This window comes from Trachypithecus francoisi, unplaced genomic scaffold, assembly GCF_009764315.1.
Source record: "Trachypithecus francoisi isolate TF-2019V2 unplaced genomic scaffold, Tfra_2.0 Lachesis_group10, whole genome shotgun sequence".
Lineage (NCBI taxonomy): Eukaryota > Metazoa > Chordata > Mammalia > Primates > Cercopithecidae > Trachypithecus > Trachypithecus francoisi.
In genome coordinates this window covers 26788932-26807684 of record NW_022681455.1, presented here as the reverse complement: position 1 = coordinate 26807684, position 18753 = coordinate 26788932, and the positions used below count along the sequence as shown (strand labels likewise).

The window sequence follows — 18753 nt, the reverse complement described above, 5'->3', positions numbered from 1 at the left end:
TTTTCTTCAATGTGTACAATTCAATATACTTTCAGTTTTAATTTCAACCTTCCTCAGTAGTTTCTGCCCAGCAACTGATGAGAAACATCACCTCTAAGCCAATCAAAAAACTAATTCTTCCAAAAAGAGATGATTATTCCTCACAATGACCAGACAGCCTCTGCTTTCCTTTTGTTTTCTTCCAAATGGAGATTCAACCATAATAGAAAGAATGGAGAACTATTAACCGCCTTTCTTCCGTGGGTGGTGATTTTCAGAGGGGAATGCTGAGAGGTAAGCGGGGAAATTTGATTAGAGCCTGGGCTACAATGCCTGGGAGGACACGGGCTGAATCCCCGAGAGTGGGCATGCAGGGAGAGTACTTGCCCAAAGAAAGGGGTATGTGGCTGAGGGGGTGTGCACACACACATGTGGACACATGGAAAGGGGAGAAGTAGTGTAAAGAATAAAGACCTGCAGATGTTGGGGTTTCGTGAAGAAATAGTCTAATTGCATGTTCTTAAGAACGTATTGTGGTCAGAAAAGGGCCAACAATCTTTAAAACCTGTTCTGGCCAACTCAAAGCATCTATTCTAAGAGATTCTAAAAAGAGATGTCCCTTATAGATTCATATGTAAATTTGTTCATTACAGAAATATTAAAAATATAGAAAAATCTGAACCAGCATACATATACAACAGGCAGGGGATAAACAGACAATGCATGGTTCAATCATAAAAGAGATTTCCATGCAGCCTTTAGGAATCGTGTTTTTAATGAAGGGCAATTATTGATAATTTTAACAATGTTAGATCCATACATTACACCTTGTTTTGTATCTTTTAGAAACAGTATGTGTTTTTCCTTTTACTCATCATTTCCCCAAAACCTAAAGAATGCTATCCGATCCAATGGATACAATCTATTTCATTGTATGAATATGCATTTTGTTTGTTTTGAGATGGAGTCTTGCTCTGTGACCCAGGCTGGAGTGCGGTGGCGCATTCTCAGCTCATTGCAGCCTGTTCCCCAGGTTCCAGCGATTCTCCTGCCACAGTCTCCTGGGTAGCTGAGGGGGTGCGCACGCACACATGTGGACACACGGAAAGGGGAGAAGTAGTACAAAGAATAAAGACCTGCAGAGTTTGGGATTTGGTCAAGAAATATTCTAATTGCATGTTCTTAAGAATGTGTTGTGGTCACAAAAAGGCAAAAAATCTTTAAAATCTGTTCTGGCCAACTCAAGGCATCTATTCTAAGAATTTCTAAAAAGAGATGTCCCTTTTAGATTCATATGTAAATTTGTTCATTTCAGAAATATTAAAAATATAGAAAAGTCTGAACCAGCATACATATACAACAAGTGGGGGATAGACAAAAAAATGCATGTTTCAGTCATAAAAGAGATTTCCAAAAAGCCTTTAGGAGTTGTGTTTGTAATGAAGGGCAATTATTTATAATTTTAACCATGTCAGAGCCACACATTATACCTTGTTTTGTATCTTTTAGGAACAGTATGTGTTTTTCCTTTTATTCATCATTTCCCCAAAACCTATGGATACAATCTATTTCATTGTATGAATATACAATTTTTTTTTTTTTTTGAGATAGAGTCTTGCTCTGTTGCCCAGGCTGGAGTGCAGTGGTGCATTCTTAGTTCACTGTAGCCTGTTTCCCAGGTTCCAGCGATTCTCCTGTCTGAGCCTCCTGGGTAGCTGGGATTACAGGTGCATGCCACCATGCCCAGCTACTTTTTGTATTTTTAGTAGAGACAGAATTTTGCCATGTTGTCTAGGCTGGTCTCAAACTCCTGACCTCAGGTGATCTGCCTGCATCAGCCTCCCAAAGTGCTGGGATTACAGGCGTGAGCCACCACACCCGGCCTTTACAATTATTTTTTAACATTTCCCTAGTTTGGGGTATTTCTCTTTTCTGCATTTGGCTATTGTAGATTTTACTGTATTGAACAGCCTAAAACATAAATTTTTGTCTTAGTTCCTGATTTTTTTTTCTTCAATACTAATTCCTAAAAGTGGAACTTTTGGGTCAAAGCATGCAACTTTTTTGTTTTCTTTAATAGCCATTCCTTAGTAAAGCATATAACTTTTTTTAGGCCCTTGATATATACATGGTCAAAATACTTCCAGAAATATTTACGTTTTCACTACCAAAGTGTATGACTACTACTATAGATATTTTATTGATTGATTGATTTGTAGAGATGGGGTTTCATTGTGTTGACCAGGCTGTTCTTGAATTCCTGGGCTCCAGGGTTCCTCCCACCTCGACCTCCCAAATTGCAAGGATTACAGGCATGCACCACTGCTTAAACTTGTATTCCTTTACGCTTTTTTTCATTTGCAATATTGACTATAATCAGGAAAAAAAATTAATATCCTTTAAGAAGAAGAAAAATGGGCCGGGCGCAGTGGCTCAAACCTGTAATCCCAGCACTTTGGGAGGCCGAGATGGGCGGATCACGAGGTCAGGAGATCAAGACCATCCTGGCTAACACCGTGAAACCTCGTCTCTACTAAAAAATACAAAAAAAAAAAAAAACTAGCCGGGCGAGCTGGCGGGCACCTGTAGTCCCAGCTACTCGGGAGGCTGAGGCAGGAGAATGGCGTAAACCCGGGAGGCGGAGCTTGCAGTGAGCTGAGATCCGGCCACTGCACTCCAGCCTGGGCGACAGAGAGAGACTCCGTCTCAAAAAAAAAAAAGAAAAAGAAGAAGAAGAAGAAGAAAAATGTATATCTCACTCTAAGGACAGCAGAGAACGTGTTAACGCAGAGAAAATGATAGTAAAAATGATACCTCCTCTATAGCAACATAAAGAGCGGTTTCCAGAAGCAAAAGATGTGGTGAAATGCAATGTTTACTCTGGGTGGTTGCAAGATCCAGGCAGGGGTGGAGCATGGCCAACTGCTCAGATCTCTGTTTCCTTGTTTCCTTTACATCCCTGCCCACCTCCCTCTGCAGATCTTGTTCACAGAGGCCACTCCCTGCAGGCCTCATGCTCCTTTGTTTTGGAAGAAACTGTTGAGGAGTTAGTATTTACTGAGCAGCTAATATATGGTGTTCCTGTCACTATCGTAACTCATAATAATTATCGTTAAGTAATACATGAAAAGTTTTACATTTAAAGCATTCCAATATTTTAAAAGTAAAGGGAGCAAAAGGCCAAGAGTCCTTTCACTCACTAGCCTCTGATCTTTAGATTAGCATGCATCTTTTGAGAGTTTTTCAGGCATTTGCATAAACAGTTATGCAGAAATGTATAGCTTTGCTTTTGTTTTTCAATTGAATCTTTAGTATAGTTCTGCAACATGCTTTTTGATCACTTAGAGTGTCTCCATTATCTAAGTTCATGACAATAAATCAACTCTTTTTACCTGCTGTATTGAATTCCTTCTAAGGGATGAGCCATCATTCCTCTAAGCAGTCTTCTGTTGGGTGGCTGGTTCAGTTGGTTATCACTTTTATACTTTAAAAATGGTGCCGTAGTGTCATTCTTACAGAGGCTTCTCTCTGTACCCAAGCAAGTACTTTGCTGGACTAGACATCAGGAAGCGGAATTTCTGGGCCAATTGTGCACATTCTAAGTTTCACACTTCATGATATTGTATGAGTAAATAAAGTTCCAATGGTTTTGTCCCATGTCTGAGACCAAACAGCTTGTGAATCTTAGAGCCTTTACTTATTGCTTATCCTCTTTGTGTCCCTAATCCTTATATCGTGGGCCTGGGCCCTTGTGGGTGCTCAGTAAATATTTGTTGAATGACTTTATGAAGAGAAGAAAGAAAAGATAAGTAAGGCCTGGTCTTATTTGCAGCTGTCTGATCACTAGCCTTGGATTAAATGTGGTGGGTTCAGCCCCTGACAGACTTCAGGTCCCTCACCAGGCAGTCTTCCTGAATCCCACCAGGAGTCCACTGGTCCATGACTTGACCATGGTGATGGCCAAGAGTTGGGGCTTTGAGGAGTCCACAGTGTTGGACACCCACAGTGGTGGACCCTGGTAGAACCAGGGAGTCCAGCGAAGGGAGTCCTGCATGAATCAGAGGGGATTGTGGTGGGTTGGACTTAGCAGGGGAAGTTTGGGGAAGTCATAGGATTCTGAATATTGTCAAACAGTAGAGTGAGGATTTTCTGATCGAATAACTGATGTGCATTTCACATAGACATGTTTTTGCAGGTGGTTTTCAGTGTTGGGACTCAAACGTAAAGACACTAAAGGACAGAAATCTTTGGCAGAGGTAAGATCTTCTTTGGTCACCATGCTTGAGTTAACTGTAGGGAAGTGGAGGTTTCCATCTGGAATTCTATAGCTTCTTCCAGGTCATAGTCTACCCCCCACCTTCCGGTGTCTCCTGATATGCAGCATGAATGAAAATGGGAAATTTCCTGGCCTTCCTACTTCTCAACTTTCATGTCTGCGTCCTTTTGCTTCAGCTGCTCATGCCTCACTCAGGTAGGGAATGATTCCACGCTTGTTTCTGAAGCAGACAATTACCTGATTATGTCCTCATAGGACTTTTGACTCCTTCCCATACCTGAAGTCCATCCTGACCTGAGGGTTCACGTGTCACTAAGAGAATGGTGCTTCTGTTAAGATTGGTTTCCCCCTCTAGATTCTTTTCTTGTTGTTGTTTTTTTGAGATAGAGTCTCACTCTGTCACCCTGTCTGGAGTGCAGTGGCTCGATCTCAGCTCACTGCAAGCTCCGCCTCTCGGGTTCGCGCCATTCTCCTGCCTCAGCCTTCTGAGTAGCAGGGACTGCAGGCGTCAGCCAACGCGCCCGGCTAATTCTTTTTTTTATTTTTTAGTGGAGGTGGGGTTTCACCATGGTCTCGATCTCCTGACCTCATGATCAGCCCGCCTCGGCCTCCCAAAGTGCTGGGATTATAGGCATGAGCCACTGCGCCCAGCCTCCCCCTAGATTCTTGGTATCTCGCCTTCCCTGTCTGAGAAGCACCCTTCCTCTCCTCACCCCAACTCCAACACCCTCTGACAGATCCTCCCTCTTGTGCCAACAGCTCAGTTTGCTGTGGTTGGACCGCCTGGGCCCATCCTGGCCATGGTAGGTGAAGATGCTGATCTGCCTTGTCACCTGTTCCCAACCATGAGTGCAGAGACCATGGAGCTGAGGTGGGTGAGTTCCAACCTAAGGCAGGTGGTGAACGTGTATGCAGATGGAAAGGAAGTGGAAGACAGGCAGAGTGCAGCGTATCGAGGGAGAACTTCGATTCTACGGGATGACATCACTGCAGGGAAGGCTGCTCTCCGAATACACAACATCACAGCCTCTGACAGTGGAAAGTACTTGTGTTATTTCCAAGATGGCGACTTCTATGAAAAAGCCCTGGTGGAGCTGAAGGTTGCAGGTGAGCCTCCAGGTTTTGTTCTGAGAACATTTCTCTGTAAGATCTAGAGCAGATGCAGAGTCCCTCTTCCAAAAGCACTGCAGACACTCCTGACTGCTCACTAGCAATTGCCTGCACTGCCTTCCAACTTAGCTTCTCTGAGCCCTTTAAGAAAGACACAGGTTTTCCTTTAGGAAGAATTCCTGCTGAACCCTACATGCTCAAGTAATGAAATCCCTTCTGCTGGTCACCAGAGAAATAAGCGAAGTGAGGGAGGCGGGATAGGAAGCATAAGAAATCATCTCTTCAGTGAGAGGTACACAGTCACTGGTGTTTAGTTGTGTACCAGGTGGCTTCTGTGGCCCCACTAGGTATATGCTATTATGGGCCCTAGAAGACTGGGCTTTCGGGACTGTGTCTGCTGCCAATGTTCTCGAGCCAATGACCCTAGAATACACCTGTAGTCATGGGAGCTGTGTTTCTTACTTGTTGCATTGAGGAAGAACACACATCATGGGGAGCTGTGGCGGAGTCTCAGTGAGAAGCTGTTAGAGCCCACTTAGTATGTAATTTGGGCTTGTGTTAGGGGATTTGGGAGGAGGGTTTATAGACTTCAGCCTCTGCTCTGGATGAGATGTTGTCAGGAAGGTGTGCACAGGTTGATTCCATGAGTGAGAACCTTAATCAATCTTATGTAGGAAGAAGGAGACTAGGGTGAGACAGAAGCTGTAATTGATGAAGGGCGGCAATCTCTGATTGTCGATGGGGGATGTTTGGTCATTGCTGTGGTTTGCACAGTGTTCATGTTTTTCTCTATGCTCACACAGGATGTGGGGTGGTCTTGTTTTTCCCATGATCCATCATAGTCACAAAGTGCCATCATCTGATGCTGGTGTTCTGTGAAATCCCTTTTGTTCAACAGGAGGACACTGAATCCTGTTGTTGATTCCAGATGAGGGGGCTGCCCCTTTTCTTTCTCAGTGCAATCTTTTTCCCTGTGGCTTCTGTTTAAGGGTTTGATCAGTAGGGATCTGTAGCAGATGCAGAAGGGAGGGAGAGAAAATAGAGGTCTGGGTGTTATTCCCTGGCTTCCTTCCTGCAAGGTACCCTCGGCCTGACTGCATTGCCTTGCTGAAGGTCACTGTCCCTCTCAAGAAAGTCCTCAATGCATAAATATCTTCTTTTATGTCTTCAAAACAGCTCCCTCTCCTCCTCCCTCTGATAACTGGAGTGGGTGGGAATAGTCCCACTGTCACTGACCCTGGGATACTGCACTCATTCATGTAGCTTTCTCCTCACCAGGACCACACTTTTGTAAGCAGCTCTGAAATGAAATTCTTCTTGAATTATGGAATGTGAGCGTGCCTGATTCCTTTTGAGACCCTCTCTGATACAGGAGCTCTGAAGAATTTAGGCTGATTCATCCTTCCACAGCACTGGGTTCTGATCTTCACATTGACGTGAAGGGTTATGAGGATGGAGGAATCCATCTGGAGTGCAGGTCCACTGGCTGGTACCCCCAACCCCAAATACAGTGGAGCAACGACAAGGGAAAGAACATCCCGGCTGTGGAAGCACCTGTGTTTGCAGATGGAGTGGGCCTATATGCAGTAGCAGCAGCTGTGATCCTGAGAGGCAGCTCTGGGGAGGGTGTTTCCTGTACCATCAGAAGTTCCCTACTCGGCCTGGAAAAGACCGCCAGCATTTTCATCGCAGGTCAGTACCTGCTTGCCTCAGATTTTCTGATCTGAGCTGTGGCAGTTGAATGAAGGGGGAGGTGTTAGTGTCTGCAGTCAACCTGGGTCTCTGCACTGAATATAAGGCCCAAAACACGGACTTGGAGACTCCTCCTTGCACCAGGGGAGCTTCTCTCCTCCATAAAGCTGTTCATGACACAAACATTTACTGAACATTTTCTGTCTGCCAGAAAATATGACAGGCAATGGGAATTGGGGAATAATTGTTAAGATAAGCTGCTTATGTAAAGTCAAATGACAGAAAGGGAAAACATGTATGTGTGTGTGTGTGTGTGTATATATTTACAAACCCATATCATAGAGAAAGAGCTAATCTCCTTGAGATAGAAGATTTTAAAAACTGAGTAAAACATTTTAACAAAGGTCATACATTGTTTAATTCACAGAAAAGGAAATAACCCACAAATGAGTGCTCATTCTCACTCATTAGAGAAACATACTGAATCATTTTTCACTTATGGTATTGGCAAAAATCAAAACAAACATCTGTTGGTTGATAACACATGGTTATGGCAGGAATGTAGGAAGACTGTGACTCCTAGGCATATGCAGGGATGACTTGTATATTTGGTGTGCATTAGCACAACCTCTATTGGGGACTATATAACAATATCCAAACTACATCTTTAGTGATCCAAAATTCTGCTTCTGGGAATTGATTTGGTAGATAAGCTTGCATTTGTGTGAGATGATCCAGGTAAAAAGTTATTTTTTATAGCACTGATTATGACTGCACAAGGTTGGAAACTATGCAGATGTTCACTGCTGGGGAACTTTCATGCAATGGATACCACTCAAGTGTGAAAGAAAAAGAGAGAATTCTCTCTATACTCTATACTGAAGTGGAAAAACCTCCAAGATTAACTTTGCACAGAAAGAACAAAATGCAGAGTGGTGTGTACGGAATGCTATCTTTAGTGCAAATGAGAGGAAAAACAAGCGTATATTTTTATTTACATTTTTAAGTTAACAAGCAGTGTCATAACATCCACTAGGTGTCAGGCACTTTATAAGTTTTAATTTAATCCTTCTGACTTCAGGAGAAGGGCAGTAGGAACAGAGAGGTTAAGTAACTAGTCTGAAGTCACACTGCAAGTCACCTAAAGGAGCCAGCATTGACACCCAAGGCCTCCAGCTCCAAAGTTCCTGTTCTTAAGCATCATATTAAGTAGACTAATTTGAAGTCAAAAAAGGGAGGGTGGGAGGGAGGACTGGGTGGATGGGAGACTTGTGTGACTTTTTATACATGTATTTTTGAACCATGTGCATATGTTACCTATTAAAAAGTTGAAATAGAAAAAAAAGTGTATGATATTCTCTAGTCACTCACTTTCCACATGAGAGGCAGACATCTCAAGAGAAGGAATAGTAGCAGCCTCTAGTGGGGGTTTATCAAAGTCTTACCCACTGTCCTCTGAGATTTTAGGATGAGAAAGATTATTTAACCTTGTGAGATAGATTTCGTGCCCTGTGACCTGGGGTGAGCAGCTAACACCTGCGGTGCTGCAGTCTGGGGAGGCTGAGTGCACCGGCCCCCATGGCCCACAGCCCTTCCCTTCACAGGCCCCTTCTTCAGGAGCGCCCAGAGCTGGATCGCTGCCCTGGCAGGGACCCTGCCTGTCTTGCTGCTGCTTCTTGGGGGAGCCGGTTACTTCCTGTGGCGACAGCAGGAGGAAAAAAAGACTCTGTTCAGAAAGAAAAAGAGAGAGCAAGAATTGAGAGAACTGGCATGGAGCACAGTGAAGCAAGAAAAAAGCACAAGAGGTAGCTGACCTGGGAGTTTACCTGAGCCCCTGGCTTACAGGCCAAAGCCCAAAGACCTAATACCCATCCCCACCCCAGAGCTGGGTTGTTTTTAAGGTTTGTTTTTTAGAGAACTCCCTCACCTGTAATAGTTCATTATTTTTTTCTGCTTATTTTCCAGAGAAGCTCCTGGAGGAACTCAGTAAGTTCCCATTCCCCCAGAGACCCAGGCATGTCTTCCTGTCCCTGCTTTATGAGCCTTGATGCATCTTCCCTGTTCCTTCCATTGCAGGGTGGAGAAGTATGCAGTACACGGTTTGTAAGTGACTGACATTTTCTCTGAATTTGAATCTTTAACTGTCTGTGCTTGAATAGTTTCCACTCTTAACCTTTTCCCCAAGGTTAGGAAGTGGTCTTAGATCTCTTTGACTAAGGAAAGAAAATAAATGTGCCAATTCCTAGTCATTGCCAAAAAAAAAAGGAAAGAAAGGAAAAAAGAAAAAGAGTGTGACTCATTGGAATAACACCCAGGAGGAGTGTTTCTTTTTCGCTCTCTTTCTGTCTCTCAACTGCTCTCCAAGAAAAGATGCCTTCAATTTGTCTCTACCAGGGGCCACAGACTATATAGCCCTGCAAAGCACTGAGGAATATCCAGGGGCACACTTGTAAAGGAAGGGGCAAGAGGTGGATGAAGTGCATTCTCTATGGTAGGGACTTCACTTGTCATTTTACATAATCTATAGGCTCCAGAGAAGACAAAGAAGAACAAAAGATAACAAAGAACAAGAAAATCAGAAAAGAGAGAGGGAGAAAAGTGTGTCTAATAAACAAGAGTGGCTTGAACAGTTTCTCAGTTGGTACCAATTTATTCTAACTGGCTTCAAAAACTAGTTCCTGAAATTGCTCATTAAATTTCCCAAATTCTTTTCAGGGTAAGGTAGGAAATTATAGATTTAAATAGAAGCATCTTGCACACACACACATACACACACATATATATATATGCATATAGACATGGTGACACCTACGCCCAGGTACAGCGGTATAGATAGATACATTCCAAATATATCAGCTGAACACCATCAGGAAGGAACTCTCACAGTGTCTGCCATGTTACTAGCATTCAACTGATGTTCCTGGATTTGGTATTAAGAACGACATGGTAGAAAGAATTGAACCTGCAGAGGAGGAAGATACAGGTGGTTAAAAAAAAGGAAAGAAAGAAAAAAGAAAAGAAAAAGATTAGATTAATGTAAAGTCAACGGAATAGGGCCAAATCAAACATGGCAAGTTAAGGTGACATCTCTACCTTTCCTTCATTGTAGTGGGAGAGAGACCTTCAGCCTATAATGGTGAGTGAGCCTGATGCTCTCTGAGTTGCTGGGACAGGTGCCATGAACATTTCAACCTTTTCTCTGCTGTGACCCACTGATGTTCTCATTTGCATGAATCAGATTTAACCAAAAGACTCAATTTCTCTATGGTGGGGGGTTGATTTCTGCTTTTCTGGAGAATCTGAGAGACTCCTGACCCTACATACCCCCTTGCAAAGCTTGGCCATGCAGCCTGTACCCTTCATGACAGAGGGAACAGAGCCCACCAGTTTTTAGAAGGTGCCACCTCTGATCCATCAGAGTTGTAGAAAAGGGAGGCTGGACCCTGGAAGAGATTCACAAGAAAAGGAGAGAAAACATGTAGTGAGGAGAGAATGCAGTGGGGAAAAGTACAAGAATATTGAGCTTTTCCTTATCTGTGTCTCCTTCCTTTCAGAATGGAAAAAGGCCCTCTTCAAACCTGGTGAGTAAATCACTGTATGTTCCCTGGACCAACAACCTGAGGGACTATTTTCCTTTTCCTTTTTACTTCTCCCACTGTTGTGATTTGGGGAAGAAAAGCTCCCATGACTAGGAGAATTTGGGGTAGGCAACAATAAATTCCAATCTAAAAAGTGGGCCCATCTCCAAGACCCTTCCCGCTGAGAGCCCAGGGAACCAGGGTGATTAGATCTCTTGGGCTTCCTCAGACCTTCTTGGGAAGGAAGACACAGAAAGAGTGGAGCTGAGGGGAAGGAGACACACGCTGAGTGATACTGCAGGGAGAGTGAGGATGGAAATGCCAAGGAGAGTAGGCAATGGCTGCCCAAAGAACTTAGTCCTTCCCAGACTTCTCATGCCACCTACTGCCAGTGCATCCTCAAAAAATGTAATGCTTCTGAGCTTTGGCCTCCATATTTTTAGGTGATGATTTCAGTCTATGTTTGTGGGGGTTGAGGTGAAGACTGAAGGAATAATAAATATCCACTGGTCAAAAACCTAGTAAGAAGGAGATGATGAATTCAAACTAGGTGGCTGAAGAAGGTTTGCGGAAAGGAGGGTTAAGGGAAAGCAACAAGGAAAAGTGCAGTGCCCCCATGGTTCCCAACAGTGGGGAACTGTCTCCACCCCTAGCCTGGGAGGGATAGGGAGGGGAGGCAGTTACTGGAACCCAGAGAAGGAGGTAGCTCAAAGAGAGGGCTTCCTGAGAAGAGTCATCAGGCCTTGATAGAGCCACACCAGCTGCTGCAGGCAGAGAGGAAGCAGGAAAATAAACGGTGTGTCTCTCCTTTCTTTCTTCTTCCAATCTTCTATCAAGGCCTCCCATTGGCCAAACCCATCAGCAAACCAGAGGACAAGGGAGCCCAGTGGCACTCTCCTTAGAGGACAGATTCCTGGGGCCCAAAAGAGTGTGGAGAAAGTTAAAGGGTGGAGAGTGAATCTAGGTCATATAAGGCCCCACATAGAGCCCAGCACAGAGACTGCCTTGCAGCTGTTAGAACATCAGGAACTTCCTTCATGCCCTGCTGTGGGCTGAATAAATAACATGATTCCTCTATACTATGCTAGAGATTCGTATTTTTATCCCCATTTTTCAGGTGAGGGAATGCTTTAGACGAGGCTCCACCTTGTTAAATAAATTGGATATATGGGAAAATAGACTGCAGAAAAGGAGAACTCATGAGTGGTCAAATGAAGGTTGAAAATTAACCTCTGATCATAAAGCATTAGTGGGCAGAGTCAATGTGGGGAAGGAAAGAAGAAAAACGTAGAAAGAGGATCCTTGCTGCTTCCTGAGGCCGCATCAGGGTGTTGGGTTAGGCAGATGCTGAGGCAACTCTCATTTCACCCTCCTCTTCCCCTCTGGACACAAGATACCTGGGGCTTTCTCCCCCGGCATCAGTGACAGAGTCACATTCAGGGAAGGCTAGGGACGCCAGGCTCTGGACGTAGGCCTCCTCAGCACAGCCCAGGTCTTGTATGCTGAGGCTCTGAAATCCAGGAAAAATGGTTAACACCATGGACACTTCCTCAAACTCTCTACAGCGGATGTGATTCTGGATCCCAAAACAGCAAACCCCATCCTCCTTGTTTCTGAGGACCAGAGGAGTGTGCAGCGTGCCAAGGAGCCCCAGGATCTGCCAGACAACCCTGAGAGATTTGATTGGCATTATTGTGTTCTCGGCTGTGAGAGCTTCATGTCAGGGAGACATTACTGGGAGGTGGAGGTAGGGGACAGGAAAGAGTGGCATATAGGGGTGTGTAGTAAGAATGTGCAGAGAAAAGGCTGGGTCAAAATGACACCTGAGAATGGATTCTGGACTATGGGGCTGACTGATGGGAAAAAGTATCGGACTCTAACTGAGCCCAGAACTAACCTGAAACTTCCTGAATCCCCTAGGAAAGTGGGGGTCTTCCTGGACTATGAGACTGGAGATATCTCATTCTACAATGCTGTGAATGGATCCCATATTCATACTTTCCTGGACATCTCCTTCTCTGAGCCTCTATATCCTGTTTTCAGAATTTTGACCTTGGAGTCCACTGCCCTGACCATTTGTCCAGCGCCGAAAGAAGAAGAGAGTTCCTCCAATTCTGACTGAGTAGTGATCATTAGGTGTCTCCCTAGAGACACCAGTGACCCCGGGCTTAGCTAAGGAAAGTGGGGAGCCTCAGGCTGAAGTAACTTGTCTCTGCTTCTCCCTGCCCAGCTTAGAGCTGAGGGCCTCCCTCTCCACAGCAACCAATCACAACCATAAGCTACAGGCACGCACTGAAGCACTTTACTGATACTCATTTAATTATTCATATGCCAGTTGTTTGAGTTTAGTACCACCTTACTGTCCTCTTAGACAGATAAGGAAACTGGGGTGCAGAAAAGTGAATTAACTTTACAAAGTAGACATGACTACTTAATAACAGAGCTGGGATCTAAACAGCAGTAACTAACATTAATGGAGAACTTAAAATGTTCTGAGTGCTGTGTTATGAGCTTTGGTGGATGTCACTCCTTTAATCCTCACAACACCCTATCAGGTAGTCTCATTTTGCAAGTATGGAAGCTGAGGCAGGGCAACATTAGGTAACTTACATAACTCATACGGTAATTTGTGCAGTTGGGAGATGGTCAGCTTCAGTCCCTGGCCATTTGCCCATTCTTTTTTTTTTTTTTTTTTGAGACGGAGTCTCGCTCTGTCGCCCAGGCTGGAGTGCAGTGGCCAGATCTTAGCTCACTGCAAGCTCCGCCTCCCGGGTTTACGCCATTCTCCTGCCTCAGCCTCCCGAGTAGCTGGGACTACAGGTGCCCGCCACCTCGCCCGGCTAGTTTTTTGTATTTTTTTAGTAGAGACGGGGTTTCACCATGTTAGCCAGGATGGTCTCGATCTCCTGACCTCGTGATCAGCCCGTCTCGGCCTCCCAAAGTGCTGGGATTACAGGCTTGAGCCACCGCGCCCGGCCCATTTGCCCATTCTTTTCCACCCTGATTCTTCCCTGATAGGAAGAACCCACCTATAGCCCTGAGGTTCTTTTCCCAGGACCGCTCCAGGGTAAAGATCATTGTAGGTGGTTATGGAGTTGACACCCCTGTTGACTCCTTCCTGATTATCAGGGCCTTAGAGCCAGCACTCCTTGGATTAGCTCTGTAGAGTGTCTTGGTTGAGAGAATAACTTCACCTTACCCACATGACACGTGATTTGGAAAGAGACTAGAGGCCACACTTGATAAATCATGGGGAACAGATGTGTGCCCACCCAACAAATGTGATAAGTGATCACGCAGCCAGAGCCAGCCTTCCTACAGTCAAGGTTTCCAGGCAGAGAAAATACCTTAAAGCTTCTCTGTGGAAATTTGGATGAAGGGAGCTAGAAGAACTACAGGGATTTTTTTTTTTTTTTTTAAGACGGAGTCTTACTCTGTTGCCAGGCTGGAGTGCAGTGATGCGATCTCGGCTCCCTGCAACCTCCACCTCCCAGGTTCAAACAATTCTCCTGCCTCAGCCTCCTGAGTAGCTGGGACTACAGGTGCACGCCACCACACCCAACTAATTTTCATACTTTTAGTAGAGATGAGGTTCTCTATGTTGGCCAGGATGGTCTCGATCTCTTGATGTCATGATCTGCTTGCCTCCCAAAGTGCTGGGATTACAGGCTTGAGCCACAGGGTGCCTGGCCTACAGGGATATTTTTAATCCTCTTATGGACTGTGTCTCCAGGAAAGGGATCTATCCACCTCTGCTCACTGGTGGATGTTAAACCAATATTCCTTTCAACTGCAGCCTGCTAGGGAAAAACTACTTCTCATTTTCATTATTATTATTGCTCACCACTGCATCCCCTCTACCTGGCATGTGCTTGTCGAGTTCTAGTTGTTCAATAAATTTCTTAATAAGGCTCACTCTTCAACTTGGCTTTTTCTAGACTCTAATAAGTCTACTCAGCACAGCAGAATAGTCCACATACCCACTATACTCCCCACAGTTTCAGTTTACTTCATTGCAGTGTTTTCACAAAACCTTTATTGTATGTGTTTTCTACTGCTGCTATGATGAATTAGCACAAATTCTTAGACTTAAAGCAACACAAATTTTTGGTTCTCAGTTCTATAGGTCGAAAGTCCAACAGGGATCTCCCCAGCCAAAATCAATGTGTCTGCATGCTGGATTCTTTTGTGGAGACTCTGGAGAACAATATGTTTTCTTGTTTATTCAAATTGCTGGCAGAATTCAATTCTTTGCAAATTACAAGACAGAGGTCCCAGTTACTTACTGATTTACAGCTGAAGGCTCCTCCCATCTCTAGAGGCTGCTGTTTTTCAGCTCCTAGCTCCCTTCTTCAATCTTCAAAGCAGCAATTATGCATTGAGGACTTGTCCATCTCTGAAGTTTTTCTGGTTCTTTTTCCATTGCATCTCTCTGATTCTTCTGCCTTCTACTTTTGAGAACTCCTGTGATTCGATTAAGTCCACCCAGATAATTTAGAATAATCACTAAATTTTAAAGTCCATAACCTTAATTCTCTAAGGTCCGTTTTGCCATGTTATATATCATTGTCACATGTTTCACAGTAAACATCACTAGGTGTGTATGGAGGGAGGAGCACTATTGAAGCTACCGCTTATTTGGGAAATCATCCCAGGAAACACAAGGGAAGAAATAGTGAATCACAGAAGGGGAAAAGCCAGTTGTGTGAGGAATGGCATAAAGAGTTCATTAATGAGTTACCATATAGACAACTCGGCTTATCCCACCCAGGAACTGTAAGAAACTATATGAAATTGTGGAATATACGTCAGAATCTTCCTAAAGCCTGGGGACCCTTGTACATTTATCAACACCTCCCATCCTCTTTTGCTTAAATTGGTTGAAAGTTGCCCCTGGGAATGTTAGTTCTGCTGTACTTCAAGGTTGGGTGGTGCATCTGTAAAAGAAAAAAAAAAAAAAACAAATACCACTGGTGTTAGAGAAAGAGGAGGAGGAGAGACACAAATTACTGAGATCAGACGTTGTTATCCTTGAAGGAAGCTGTGTTCCTCCACTATTGGCAAATTGTAATAGGCCAACAGAATATGGGATGGGGCATCAACAGCGTCTGTTCTAAGGGCTCCACCTCTGAGAATATAGTGAATGCCTTTCAAGGTCCCTCTGCCCGCCTTGCACCACATTCATTTAGCATTAGTGACCTCTTGTCTTCCAATACATGTCCGTATAGCATGGCCCTGCAGCCTCACCACATGGACCGGGTCTGGGATGGACACCCAACCCAGGCTAGGCCAGGGGACCTTCAAGTGACATGTGAAGCTGCACCTGTAGCAGGTGTGCATGGGAGTTGTGAGAAGAACTCTTCTACTCACATTATGGTCCAAAAGAGGAAAAGAAGGTGAACTGCAGAAACAGAAGACCAAAGCACATGTGCAGAGAGGGAGCTTCAAGATGGGAGGAGTTTGGGCAAATTTCTCATCTTTTTTTCCCTTGGGGTCCCAGTATCATTCTAGTATGTTCTGGGCAATTTGTTCTCTTGAGACAAGGTAAATTTATTGACTAATATTGTTGAAGTATTTAAAAATTAGCAACTTGCACAACCATTGCACTATGCTCATTGATTCTGTGAGTCAGGGATCTGGAATTTGAAAGGGGCAAGGTAGGAATGGTTATTCTCTTCACCAAGATGTCTGGGCCTCCCCTGGTTGGAATCCATAGCTGGAGGTAACTCAAAGGAAGAGACTTGCCCACATTGCCACCAAAAATTGAAATTCATTTGCAAATCAAGAAGGGATCAGTGTTCAGTCTGGGTCCTGGTTCTACCACGACTACCATGTACACCAGATCCACAGAGAACCTTGCTGAAGCGACACTTCCTCTGTGCTTATCCCTCCATGACACGGTATGATTGTGTTAGGTTGTCACTATCTAATGTGACCCACTTTAGTACAACCTGGTGTATTAGTCTGTTTTCACGCTGCTATGAATGACTGCCTGAGACTGAGTAATTTATAAGGAAAAGAGATTTAATTGACTCACAGTTCTGCCTGGCTGGGGAGGCCTTAGAAAACTTACAATAATGGTGAAAGGGGAAGCAAACATGTCCTTCTTCACATGATGGCAGGAAGGGTGAGTGCTGAGCAAAAGAGGGAAAAGCCCCTTATAAAATCATCAGATATTGTGAGAACTCACTAGCAAAAGAAGAGCAAGGAGGTAACCACCCCCAAGATTCCCACCCTGTGACACCTCCCACTAGGTCCCTCCCATGACATGTGGGAATTATGGAAACTACAATTCAAGATGAGATTTGGGTGTGGATGCAGCCAAACTATATCATTCCGCCTCAGTCTCTCCCATGTCTTATATCCTCACATTTCAAGACACAATCATGCCTTTCCAACAGTCCCCCAAAATCTTAATTCATTCTAGCATTAACCCAAAGTCCAAGTCCAAAGTCTCATCTGAGGCAAGGTAAGTCCCTTTCCCATATGAACCTGAAAATTCAAAAGCAAGTTAGTTACTTCCTAGATACAATGGGGGTACAGGCATTGGGTAAATACACCCATTTCAAATGGGAGAAACTGGCCAAAACAAAAGGGCTACAGGTTCTATACAAGTTCAAAATCCAATAGGACAGTCATTAAACTTTAAAGGACCAAGATAATCCCTTTTGACTCCATGTCTCACATCCAGGTCACACCAATGCAAGATAGGGTCCCATGGCCTTGGGCAACTCCACCCCTGTGGCTTTGCAGGATATAGCCCCCTTCCTGGCTGCTTTCACAGGCTGGCATTGAGTGCTGCTTTTCCAGGTGCAAAGTACAAGCTGTCAGTGGATCACCATCCTGGAGTCTGGAGGATGATGGCCCTCTTCTCATACTTCCACTAGGCAGTGCCCCAGTGAGGCCTCTGTGTAGGGGTTCCACCCCCACATTTCTGTTCCAAACTGCCCTCACACCGGTTCTCCATGAGTGTTCTGCCCCTGCAGCAAAATTCTGCCAAGACAGTCAGGAGTTTCCATACATCCTCTGTAATCCAAGCAGAGGTGCTCAAACCTCAATTCTTTACTTCTGTGCACCTGCAGCCCCAACACTATGTGAAAGTCACCAAGGCTTGTGGCTTGCATCCTCAGAAGCAATAGTCTGAGCTGCATGTTGGCCTCTCTTAGCCACAGCCAGAGCTGAATCCGCTGGAAGGCAGGGCACAAAATCCGTAGGCTGCATACAGCATAGGGGGGCCTGGGCCCAACCTAGGAAACCATTTTTTTCTCCCAGGCCTCTGGATCTGTGATGGAAGGGTCTAGCAGGAAAACCTCTGACATTCTCTGGGGCATTTTCCCCACAGTCTTGGTGATTAATATTTGGTTCCTTATTATGCAAATTTCTGCAGCCAGCTTACCTTTCTCCTCAGAAAATGGATTTTTCTTTGTTATCTAATCATCCAGCCGCAAATTTTTCAAACTTTTATGCTCTGCTTCCTCCACCACTGTGAAGCCATTGTTAGTGTATTACTTGCAAAGTTTTGAACTGAAATGAAAGGGAATTGGAGGCTTCCAGGCTAAGCATTTAGATATTTGAGAGGAATATTAACAATATTTGCCACTTAAAAATTTCTTCCGTCAAATACTCTAAATCATCACTCTGAAGTTCAAAGTTTCACAGGTCTCTAGGGCAGGGACAAAATGTCACCAGTCTTTTTGCATAGCAAGGGTGACCTTTACTCCAGTTCCCAACAAGTTCTCATCTCTATCTGAGACTACCTCAGCCTAGACTTCATTGTCCATATCACTATCAACATGTTGGTTAAAGCCGTTCAACAAGTCTCCAGGAAGTTCCAAATTTTCTCACATTTTCCTATCTTCCTCTGAACCCTCCAAACTGTTCCAACCTCTGCCTGTTGCCTAGTTCCAAATTTGCTTCCAACTTTTTTGGTTATCCTTATAGATTTTCGGGTATCCTTATAGCAGCACCCCACTCTACTGGTACCAATATATCGTATTAGTCCATTCTCATGCTATTGTGAAGGACTGGGTAATTTGTAAAGGAAAGAGATGTAATTGACTCACAGTACCATGGCTGGCGAGGCCTCAGGAAACTTACAATCATGGCAGAAGTGGAAGC

The 18753-nt window shown here is 44.4% G+C and overlaps 3 protein-coding genes across 11 annotated transcripts in view; all 3 read left to right on the top strand.

The window, feature by feature from the left end:
- LOC117088317 (butyrophilin subfamily 3 member A2) overlaps positions 1-18753 on the top strand; it is a 134447-nt gene that overhangs the window by 61610 nt on the left and 54084 nt on the right. For 2 of the 8 annotated variants that reach the window (XR_004439159.1, XR_004439148.1), the window contains exon 10: positions 12201-12331. The exons of 4 other annotated variants lie outside the window; for them this stretch is intronic. The gene's annotated coding sequence lies outside the window, so the exon portion shown is untranslated. Of the gene's footprint in view, positions 1-11471; positions 11564-12200; positions 12332-18753 lie in introns of those variants that run through there. 2 more of the 8 variants (XR_004439155.1, XR_004439146.1) reach the window with 2 other exon arrangements.
- LOC117088314 (butyrophilin subfamily 2 member A2) overlaps positions 1-18753 on the top strand; it is a 62747-nt gene that overhangs the window by 19180 nt on the left and 24814 nt on the right. The window contains exons 8-13 of one of the 2 annotated variants that reach the window (XR_004439129.1): positions 48-273; positions 4175-4235; positions 4308-4450; positions 5015-5362; positions 6776-7057; positions 8662-8773. The exons of the other annotated variant lie outside the window; for it this stretch is intronic. The gene's annotated coding sequence lies outside the window, so the exon portion shown is untranslated. Of the gene's footprint in view, positions 1-47; positions 274-4174; positions 4236-4307; positions 4451-5014; positions 5363-6775; positions 7058-8661; positions 8774-18753 lie in introns of those variants that run through there. 2 annotated transcript variants of the gene reach the window in all.
- Positions 4308-13244, top strand: LOC117088310 (butyrophilin subfamily 3 member A1-like). The gene is given in 10 exon segments (XM_033219483.1): positions 4308-4450; positions 5015-5362; positions 6776-7057; positions 8662-8862; positions 9023-9043; positions 9134-9160; positions 10167-10193; positions 10612-10638; positions 12201-12769; positions 12771-13244. Coding segments are annotated over 10 exon segments (1761 nt in total). The 5' UTR covers positions 4308-4365; the 3' UTR covers positions 12945-13244.